The sequence below is a fragment of the Bactrocera neohumeralis genome, chromosome 3 (genome assembly GCF_024586455.1).
Source record: "Bactrocera neohumeralis isolate Rockhampton chromosome 3, APGP_CSIRO_Bneo_wtdbg2-racon-allhic-juicebox.fasta_v2, whole genome shotgun sequence".
In the NCBI taxonomy this organism is placed as follows: domain Eukaryota; kingdom Metazoa; phylum Arthropoda; class Insecta; order Diptera; family Tephritidae; genus Bactrocera; species Bactrocera neohumeralis.
Window position 1 is genome coordinate 76,057,643 of NC_065920.1, and position 11,721 is coordinate 76,069,363.

Sequence of the window (11,721 nt, forward strand, 5' to 3'; positions counted from 1 at the left end):
AAGAAAATTTGACATATTTTTACAATTAATCAAGAAAAATTGAGATTATCGGTATCTTTTCAAAAATAATAATGTTAAATTATTTATTCCAATATCTGATTATACTGAGTAGTCGATAAAGTATTTTCGAATAAGTTGAACTTTCATTAAGAATACGAAAAGATCTTTTCGACTACCCAATTTTATGCAAAGAAATATACTTTTAATCTACACACAAATTTTTTTAATCGAGCGAGTGTCTGAAATAAACTAGAAAATAAAACAAACTGTAAACAATTTGACAGAAATTACTTTTTATTCAATATTTTCGACAACTATTTTCCATTTGTGTACTCTAAATTCCCGATACCTACAAATTATTGTCGTCGAAACCACAAATTTTCACACCCTAAAACCTTGTTCAATTCAAAATGCTTATCACAAATGCCCCAGACCTAACTGCACATGAGCGATACGCAAATTTCCCACAAGTCAGACGTTGAAAGTGAATTTGCATGACAATTGAGTATAGGACACAGTCAGGATGAACACTTCACGAGCAACAAGTTATACATATTAGCTATATGGCGAATGCCTATTTATCTACACATGAAGAGCTGATACACTGAGCATTGAATTGAATAGCAGCAGCATCCGCAAAAATACTCACGCCTTTACAAACTCACTGAGAACCATCCTATGCTGGTACACCCAACCAGCCCTTGAATAATGCAATGTGTGGAGCTGGCTAACCAAATATTTACACAAGCCATAACCAACAACGAGAGTACAAGGCAGGCAAAAACATCTGTATGTATGTATGTAAGGCTGCCAAGCAGACAATAGAGAATGCAGTTATTTGTGGTAGGTTGTGCGCACGAGTATTCTAGTATACCCTGCAAGTAGGCAAGTAGAACAGCGTCTATACATGTACTCGAATAATTGTTCGTTGATGTGTGGTTTAAGCACTCAAAGTTGCCTTACTCAAAGTTGAATGTTTTTTGCACGACGTGCTCGACGTCGGCTCGTCTATACAGTTCCACGACTTGCTCTTGTATCGGATTAAATGAATATGCGGTGAAATGCATGAAAAGTTAATTCACTCAAGCTTAAAATATACTGAAAAAGTACTACCGTTACGATAACCACTACAAGCGACGGCGGTGTGTGTATATGTGTAATGGCGAGTGAGAGGCAGGTAGAGCGAAAGGATTTTAATGGCTCACATTGCATACAAATTTGCTGGTGTTTTTTGTGCCTCTAGTAATTTGCCTTCTCACCTCTATTAATTTTCACAAAAAATGCAAAAACAAAAACAGCAGCCAAAGTTCTTTTGCGCTTGATTTGTGTTTACCAACAATTTTGTTATTTTTTTCTTTTGTATTTAAATGCCACCAGGTGCCTCTATTAATCACTTTGTGATTGTTACTCGTATCACGTGCAATAGATTAAATTGATGACTCTGAAGCAAGAATGTACGTTTTTGCATGCGAGTTTAATTACTTTGCTTTATGGAAGAAAAATATATGTATACATACATACATACAAGATATAAATATATTTACATTAGTGGGGATTTTCTTACAGGGAGCCAAAATAACGGAAAAATGTAGTATGCCGGTAATGTTCTACGGATTATTCTGAACAACTTTGCCTGAGAGAATATGTATATAAAACCGGGTTTGAGCCAGCCAGTTTTTAGATGAAGTTTAATTTTTCGGGAGTGTACAAATTTCTTCGTCAGCTTTTGAAATTTCTGAATGAAATTCAATACATTGGTTCATTTTGACATTCTATTGATCATTTGTAGGAAACGGCCAGATCGGCCAACTGTTTCACATATCTCACATACAACCGATTATTCAGATATTTTATTTTCCGGCTGCCAGCCTCTAATTAAAAAGTTAAGAGCACCTAATTTTGCAGAACTTTTCTTTAATATATAACGGGGTTTTCAATGAGAACGCTACAAAAGTGAAAGTATGTACATTCGATGCCATTATGTATGGAACTCGGTTTCTTTTTAAATTTTAAACAAAAAATATATTTAAAAAAATTTAAAAAAAATATTTTTTTCCTTTTATTTTGACTTAATAACGGAAAAAATATCCTAAATTTTAATAGAAAAAAAATTCCTTTAATTTTCTCAAAGTTCAAGCAATTTTAAATATTTTTATCATTTTTAATTTATTGCTTAATTAAATTTTTACAATAATACAAATTACAATGTGCAAATATTGCAAAAAAATCACTTCTATCAACAATGTTTTACAAATTGATAAATCAGTTTGCATTTCCAGTGAAAGTTACTTCAATTAAAAGAGCTTAACAACAAGTAAATATAAAGTTTTGGTGTTCAACTTATAGTTTAACAGCAGTTTACCGGCTTATCAGATAGAATTGTAAGGGCAAAAAGAACTAGAGAAGCAGATAAGCAATAAAAGTACATACGAAAAGACAAATAAAAGTTATCTATGGACAAACTAAGTACTTTGTGTTTATAACTTTCAAGTGCTGACACATATACATACATCCATACATATGTAAGTACATAAAGACATAGATACATAGATACATACGTACATAAGTTATTAAGTGCAAAATGTATCAAGTGTCTCAAAGACAGGGCACCATAAGCAGTGTGTTACTATTTGATAGAAGAAGTTTCAACAGAAACAGAAAAGTTTGTCCTAAAGTACAGTGTGAGACTTATGGAAGCAGGTTTTGCGTTTGAAACTATTTTAAGGTTTTAAACTGTTAGGAAAATGCTTACTGCTAAAGTAAGTACTTGAAAACTACAATTAAGTTTTTCCTTTTGTTCTGTTCATCATCAAATGAAAAATAAGAACAACTTCAAAGAAAGAAATATCATGGCTAAATCTCTAACACATGTACATATGTATACTATATATTTGCACGTCAAAAGAAATGCTTACGGCTTCAAATGAATAGATATCATTTCAATAGTTTTGAAGTGGTCAAATTCAAAACTAAAATTCTTCAAATATTTTTTCTCACATTTCATTTCATTTTTATTGAAATCCGGTTAAAATTCAGTTTAGCCCATGCAACAATAGCAATGTAATTATCATTATTATTGTTTTTGTAAAATATTTACCAATCTTTATATCGATTGATATTATTGTTTTACAATCAAGATCGAAAGGATGAAGAAAATGGTACAAAAAGCGAACTTCTTTTTTACACTTTTGCTAGGAGGTTAAATGGTGTTTTAAAAGCCTTGCTGTTGTCCCAGTAGATCTAGTTTTATTAGTGAATATGGGAAAAATTCGTGAAGCTTCCGAAAGAAAAAGTGATCTAACGTGATTAGTGACCTAAAAACATTTTAACTTGCTTTTGAAGAAAGAACATACACTCCAGATACAATTTTACACGAACTGAAGAACCAAAAAAGTCACACGGAGTCAAATCGAACGAATGCGTTGATGACTCTAGTGTCGCGATGGGCCAAAAAGTCATTTACAATTACATATGCCTGAATCTGATGGCGGTATTCATATTGTACGAATCGTCTAACATTGATATACTTCATACCCAAAACATTAACCAAAATGTGTTGAGTCGAACCATAAAATATGTTGAAATCCTCTTTTATATCTCTACAGCCCAGAGAACGATTTTCAAGCACTGTTTCCTTCACTTTTTCGACGTTATCGGGATTAAAATAGATGAGGGGACGATTCGCTTCAGGCAAGTATTCGTAATTGTGTTAGTGATAAAGTAGACTCCTCATAACACTTGTGCAACATTTTACACCATTCCGTAATCGTGATTCAATTGAAAACACAAAATTTCAAGCAAACTCGTCGTTCAATTGTTTGCGTCGTATACAAACAGCTGCAAAAACACACTAATTGAGATACGGAGATCAAACTTCACACAAATTTTAAAAAAGGCTTTACTAATCTTTAAAAAAAAATATGCCAGTCCGGATCAAATTTGATCACATAGCCAGATTAACTTTCTGCGTCGTATAAGAACATACACTAAGTGACTTATGGAAATCAAACTTCACACAAACACAAAAGTCCGGGTCAAATTTGATCACATGGTATTTTTACTAAAAATGTGTGCAGTTTTCAAGTATTGGATGATTGAATGAAGAAAAAAGAGTCGAATTATCCGCCTCAAAAAACTTCAAAATAAGACCTCTTTTTAATAACATATTCCTGCCCCTACTTCTCACAGAACTCACGATATACCATACATACATACATATGTATATTTTTTTGAGAATTTTGCTTTATTTACCAGTAGACGCGATCTTTACAAGCACGCAAACAAGCTAATATCGCTTCAACCAAAACTAATATTCAATAAATTGTTCGTCAAACGTGCAAAATAAGTTTGCAATATTTACTAACTTATCGTTAACTTGTGACAGTTAGGATTTTTAGCAGAGAAGCAATATCAATTGCCTGCTACCAATAATCGATTGACAGTTGCGGCAGCTTCTTTTGACGTTTAAAGAGAAATGTTGAGAAACTTTATACAGCCAACAAGCCAAAGTGATGTTGGAAGGCAAAGAACTTGACCTTAAATGGTATACACAAACACACCAAAACGAAAGAAATATAAAAAAAAATAAAACTAGAGCAAGCAAAGTGGCAATTTATAAAAGTAAATGTAAAGAAAAAGAGAAAAGAGAAAAGGTGCAGAACAATGTAATGTGAAACAAACAAACAGAGTCGTCAAAACTTAGGGACGTACCTAAGTATGTATGTACATACATATGTATGTACATATATAACACAAATAACAGCAATAAAAATTAAGCTTAAGCGATTGTCAAGTAGAAAGCAAATAAGATGTTAGCGTTACTTTATCGTTAAGTCTTAATTTTTCCTATACAAATGTACTCCAATAAGTTGCTGATTAGTTTAGTGAGGTGCGAAATGTCAATAAGGTTGAAAACCATATAACATTTGGTTCAAATGTTTTAAATGGGAGAAGGAACGCCGCAAAGCAAATAAAAACAAGAAAATGAAAATACATACATATAAGCATAAATATTTCTAGTGAGGACTGATAATAATTTAAAATGTTTGAAGAAAAAAAGAACAAAATATCTGAAGCGTATCGCTGCCTGCTGAAAGTGTAAACACAATGGCTACGACAGACTGCAAACTACATCTGTCAAATATTAAAATACACACGTTCTTATGGGCAGTGAAACAAAAACGAAGGCCGACAAATAATTTGCTCCTATTTTTGCCAACGACAGTATCGACAGTAGAGTTGACAGTAGAATGGAAGATAGAAAGAGGAGGTAGAGTGGTGATGCCACTAATAGGTAAAATGTAAAATTATTCACAGCTCTAACAAACTTGACGTTATTTTACAAATAAAAGCATAAAATAGCTATATTATAGCTCTATTATATCATTTGTAATAACAAGTGATAATTTAAAGCAAAAATATTTACCTATTTACTTATTTTTTGCATAAAAAATTTCATTTTGAACAAAATATTAAAATTTCATTGAAGTGAAAGGTATTAGTATGGCCACAACGAAATTGTGTAATTGCCGGCCATTATGTTGTTGTTGCTTCTCAAAATGTACATGTAGTAAGATGAACAACGACGTTTTCAGTTCACTGTCGTGCCGTTGCAGTCTGTCGTAGCCATTGTGTTTACAATTTGAGACCCGATATTCCCGAACTAGAGATAATAATAAATATATACACTTATGAGCAGACACTCGCCTGCTGATAACAACCAACGTCACTGAATGGTTTCATGCTGCAGCAAGCAGCACGTGGATCTTTGGACTGCCGCAGAGCATGACTAATTTACGAACACTTTTACAATCTCCAGAGATTTACGGTTTATTTACACTCAAAATGTGAGTAAAAAACATTTACTGCCAACGAGTAAAATCTAAACAGAGATTAGAGGCAAAAAAATACAAACAAAACAGTACTAAAAGTTAAACCCGAGTTACCCCGCAGTGAAAAAAGTTGCTACGTGCGAACTATCGCGCCGGCAGATTGACAAAAAATGCCACTAAAATAAATAAAAACAAAATTAGCACAAAAACGGCAAAAAATGCTAAATATATGTTAATTAGTGCCAGATGATGCGAAATTGAGTAGCAAAATGTTTATGAGTACACAGTGCCATATGTTGATATGCCTCAAAAAATAAGCTACATACATACATATGTACATATGTACTTGTGTATTTTTGTATTCAAGCCGTAGTTGTAAAAATTTCGAACAAATATGAATTAAGCTCGAGTTTGAAAATTATTGCTTACACACATATGTAAATATAATTATTAAAAATAATTAAAGCCTAAAATAAGATCGTTCACTATGTCATTTATTTTGATGACAACAGCTGATCTTCTTGAATTCTTTCAGAGTCCTTAACCGCTGTGCCGTTATACATATATTTTAACAGCTGATATAAAAAACTTGTTTGTAAAAAAAATTTCATAAATTTTTTGGAGTAGTCTATGTTTGATACCCTTACGAAGATGAAAGATCGAAAACAGTATTTTCGGCATATTTTACTGTTTTAGCATATTCATGGGATATTCGGCAGATTTGGCACCTTTGGACTATGACTTGTTTCAGTTTCTGAAAATTTTTTGGATGTAAGGTCATTTACTAAAACCACTTGGACCAGTCTTTTGCCAGTAAGGATCAGAAATTGTATGAATGTGGATCAAAATCTTGCCCAAAATAATATATAATTTCATAAAACGTTTAACACAATAAAAAAATCGGGTTTAAATTGACTGAAAACGAAATTACTTAGATATGATGACAATGATATCAATCTTCGGGTATAAGAATTTTCCTCTTAATTTAATTGTTTAGACCAGAGCTGAAACATTTGGGAATGGTAAAAAGTAAAAAACTAAAGTAGGATGAAATCCATAGGAAAAGAAAGAGAATATAACAGAAATGAAAAGAAAATCAATATGTTCAAACAATCAGGCGATCTGTGGTCGGAGAAGTGAAGGAGAGAGAGGTGATGCTTGAGTTTTAAAGGAAAACGGTTTATCTCGATTTCCGTTGTTGTTGTAGCGGCAGAAATCGCTGTTGACAGCTGTAGGTATTAAAAAGATCTGTAACTATTGATATACAGTTTTTTCACATAACCTCAAAATATATGTGAAAATTTCAATAACCAAGTTTTCAAAGGAAATTATGATCAAAAATTCGTATGATTTAAAATTTTTTCTTTTGTTTTAAGTCCGTAGGCTTTTACATTGTTTAAATTTCTACTTTCTGATAGTAAAACATTTAAATTACTTTGGGAAGTTGTCTCAGAAAATGCAACAGATATGCAACTCCACTAAATAATTCAAATATGTTTTTTGTGCCCTGAACATATGTACATACATATGTATATATTAAGTTTCCTACGACCCTGACTCTATGAAGTATGAGCTGAGTTGAGCATATTCGATTTCTTGGCGCTTCAAATACTAAACAAAAATGTTCAAACAAACCAAAATACATTTACGCAAACAATTATTTGAGATAAGACAAAATTCGTATCTGAACTACACATACCATATAATAGTAACTGCATATGTACATAGTACGTACACGCATACCATCTATTGTAGCTATTTTTATAAAGAACCGAAATTTGTGTATTAATAATTTCCGCAGCGCTTGAAGAGAAACAAATTGCTAGTATTTCATACTCGTTGCCGATATTCACATATGTATGTACATACAAAAGTGTGTACAAAATGCATAAGCAACCGAAAAAACTCACATTTCTATGACTTTAAGTAATTTAAGAATTTCTAGTAGGAATACAATTGTATCTGCAAATGCCTTTTTGTTATTATTCCTACATATACAAAACAAGAAAATACCGAAATTCGTTGTTCACCTGCCTTGCAAACACATAAACAAGAAATTTCTGTAATAAATCCATCATTTCGGACGGCAGCGCGGTATATGCCTTAAATAACTAGAGAGGTAATGGCAAAGAAGTCGATTTTGTAGGTATTATTGGAAAGCATAAAGCGCAAAGTCATGTGTGTACATTGAAAATACATTAAAATTCCCCAAATTCCTGTATATAAGATAGAAATGCTGAACATACACACATTTATACATGCGAGATCAATATATAAACGTAAAATGTTTACAATATTATGTATGTATACACATTATATATGTACAATTGTATGGTTGTAGCAACGAGATAAAATTATATTTAATGTATACATATTATATATGTATGTACAATTGTATGGTTGTAGCAACGAGATAAAATTATATTTATCTTTATTCACTCTGATTAATATTCAAAGAAAGTTTTTATGTGTGTCCATTTTATACGCTATCAATCTTCTTCGGTTTAAAAATCTCGTAACTATTTATTCTAATATGAAGCACACAAATTGGTAGCCAAACAAATTAACACCTAAATTTCACACAACATTCGAATTGAAAAATGTACCCGCAAAAACCCATTGACGTTATTTACCGTACGTGGAAGGATATGCAGCACACAAATGTATACTTCCTTTCGCCTACATATGTATGTACAAATATAAATTTGTATGTCTGTTACATATAGGATGTGCCAGCAACCATATGTTGCCAAGCGGCTGTGCGGCTTACATCCGAATCCAATCACGTATTGTAAATCACGTGCATTTTAAACTAACTTAAGCCGTGCAAGAAGCCTTTGGTTACTTTTTTATGCTTGTGGGATTTCGTCTTTCAAATTTATTGCAGCAAGTGGAGTTATATTATATTACAACTGCGAAGATTTTGTTGTATTTAAAAAGATATTTTTCACAAATATAGTGAACAGTTTTTTGAATCCTTTTTCCTAAGAAACAATTTATTTTAATACAACACATAAGTTGCTTGATATACCAATGGTGACTATTTTACTAAAAATACCAAATATTTTTGCATATAAATATATGTAACTACATATGTATCTCTATATAATGTATAATATTTTATGCATATTCACTTTTCGAATATTTGATACGAGTATAAATTTTATTTCAAAATGCTTATTTGGCCAAATCGTTATATATTTTCCTGGTGTATTTAAAATTTATTAATTCCTATGAAAGAATACAACTTCATACTTAAGTGTAAATAAATTATTTGAATATCTAATATTTATAGTACCCTTCAGCCTCCCTACTTATAGCATGAAAAGGTTTAAAACGATCTTTACGGCTTGGTAAGAAGAGGACATACTTGGTAAGAAGTAAACAGCTACCTCTCCGACTTCCTCACTGCACGGAACCTCACACTTTCCCCCACCAAATCCACAGCGACCATTTTTACGAACTGTACGAAGGAGTATAGACTCTTACTTAATATTAAAGTCGATGGCGTGAAAATTCCGACTGTCAATAACCCTAACCTAATATCATGGGGGAAAGACAATAAAACGTTGTTGGCAACATACAAGGCAATCGGCCGGCCGGTCCTCAACTACGCAACACCTATAGTCGCCTGAATGCAGTGGTACGCAGATGAGGAAACTCGAGACCTGCCACAATACTGCACTCCGGACCACGACGGGATGCCTTTTGATGTCTCCTATCGAACAACTACACAGTAAGATGCTTGGAGCGGAAAAGCCTCCTAGGAGCATCAAAAGGTCCTTCCTTGACTTCGTCGACCACGTCGTACAGTACGCCGACCGGACCTCGGACGCAACTGACTTTCGACAGGTACTGGCCGCCATTAACACCTTCACCGACTCCCTTCCCGTGAGTGGCGTTCTTGGAGTCAAACCACCACTCATCGCAGACGAAGAGCTCGAGTTGCCGCGAGAAATGCGAGTGACCCTAGCGCAGCTTCGTACTGGATATTGTAGCAGGTTAAACTCCTACTTATCCAGAATAGGCCCAGACATACCCAATGTATGTCGTGCATGCAACGAGTCTCCGCATGACACTGACCACCTCTTTACACACACAGATAACCCTTACCATCCTAACGGGGATTGATAACCGTTAAAACAACAACAACAACAGGACGTAAATTTCAGAAAAATCACTCGAAAACTGAGTGACAAGTTCGCAATTTGCAAGCAGACGGACGGACAGACATGACGAAATCGACACTCCTTATAATGCTGTCATTTATAATTATTTTTTATAGATATTTTAAATACCCTGTTCGGGGTATAAATAAGTATGAGTTTGGTTTTCCCTGGATTTGTTTATAAATAAATTTTATGCATAGTTCATTCAGTGCTTCGCGCAATTTTATATTTACATATGTATATGTAAGTATATATGTATGTATATGAACTTTGTATATTATGAATTTACATCGACTAAATGTTGAATATTTAAACGAAACGAATATATTTTGTAGCTTAAACAATAACAAATCATAAAACATAAAAAATTTAGCAAAATAATATAAATGCTTTTGTAATCAGTAAATCAACCAACTGCAAAACATTTCCACACAACGATTCTGCATCATTCGCGTAGGACGTACATACCTTCATAGCCCGCCCGTTGGCGATCAGAATCATACTTCGCTAGCGCATTCTTGATAGCCTCACGCTCCGAATCCTTCAAATTGTAGACCAATTCACGCGCGCGTTCCGAACACAAAGGCTCATGGGCCGTATCGGTTGGATATTTTCCTCGTAACGGCGTTATAGCTTGTGTACAAATATTTGTATGTGGCTGACGGAAGTTACTATGACGGTTGTGAGTATTGCTTTGTAGTCGAGGGAGGTGGGCATGTTGATAACGTTGCTGCAAAAAGATGCCGGCAATGCTGGTAGCGCTGGCAGTAAAATTGTTGTTCACTATAGTGTTGGCGAGCGTAGTACCACCTACTAAATTCAACTGATTTCGCTGGTTTCCCAATTGTGTTAATAATCGTGTTTGTTGTTTGTTTGTGTGTATTTGTTGCGGTTGGAATAAACGCAAACAAGTCCGAGCATAACGCACTAGTTGATATTTATCTGCTTGCATCTTACTAACTTAATTAAATATTTATATTTATGACTAATAATAGAACACTGACGCTTTTGTTTTGATTTTTTTGCTTTGTAAAGAAAGCTCGATTGAATCACAGTTTAAAGCGCGCACAATATTGCCTTTGTAATAATTATGTACATATATTAAATTTCATGTATCAGCTATGCTATGTTACTACATATGTAAATGACGTCACGTAAGCAATCCACGCGGGACTGCCACTAGAGTTTTTCTGTTGAGGTAACACAGTATCACTATTCGAAGCTTGTGCTTAACAATTTTATACTCAGCTAAAAATTTCCTCAACACTCACACAACAGCAATGCAAATCGGTTAAAAATAGCACGAAATTTCGTTGTACACCCGAATATTGGCGTTGTTGACGCGGCGCTTTAACAAAACCGACTATTACTGGCCTTCTTTTGCTTTCCGTGTGTTGACTGGTTTTGCATGTTGGCCCACAAAAGCTCGGCGAATTTTCTTGACCAAAAACTTTCCAGTTTGTTGCGCTTTTATCCGCTTTCCCACCACTTCAAATTTGTTGTCCAACAAATATGTAAAAAAAATAAAAAGTTATTTTCAGTTGAAGTGACTTTCGAAGCTCAACAGCTGTTTCGCACGCACGGTTGCATTTTTCCGAATTATAATTGTAAATATCTGGAATGACATGGAATGTGGAACAAGGGGTGTACAAATCTGAATGATTTAAGCAGTGAATTGATGACTTTTGAAATCAAATTTAAAATTTATTTATTTTTAATAA

General features: G+C 33.6%; 1 protein-coding gene across 2 annotated transcripts in view; it reads right to left on the reverse strand.

Annotated features, from left to right (window-relative positions):
- Window positions 1–11,570, reverse strand: part of LOC126752122 (transmembrane protein 65) — a 53,055-nt gene extending 41,485 nt beyond the window's left edge. For both annotated transcript variants that reach the window (XM_050462699.1, XM_050462698.1), the window contains exon 1: window positions 10,469–11,570. In XM_050462699.1, the coding sequence (XP_050318656.1) occupies window positions 10,469–10,952 (484 nt within the window). In that variant the 5' untranslated portion in view covers window positions 10,953–11,570. The remainder of the gene's footprint in view (window positions 1–10,468) is intronic.
- Window positions 11,571–11,721: the final 151 nt, after the last annotated feature.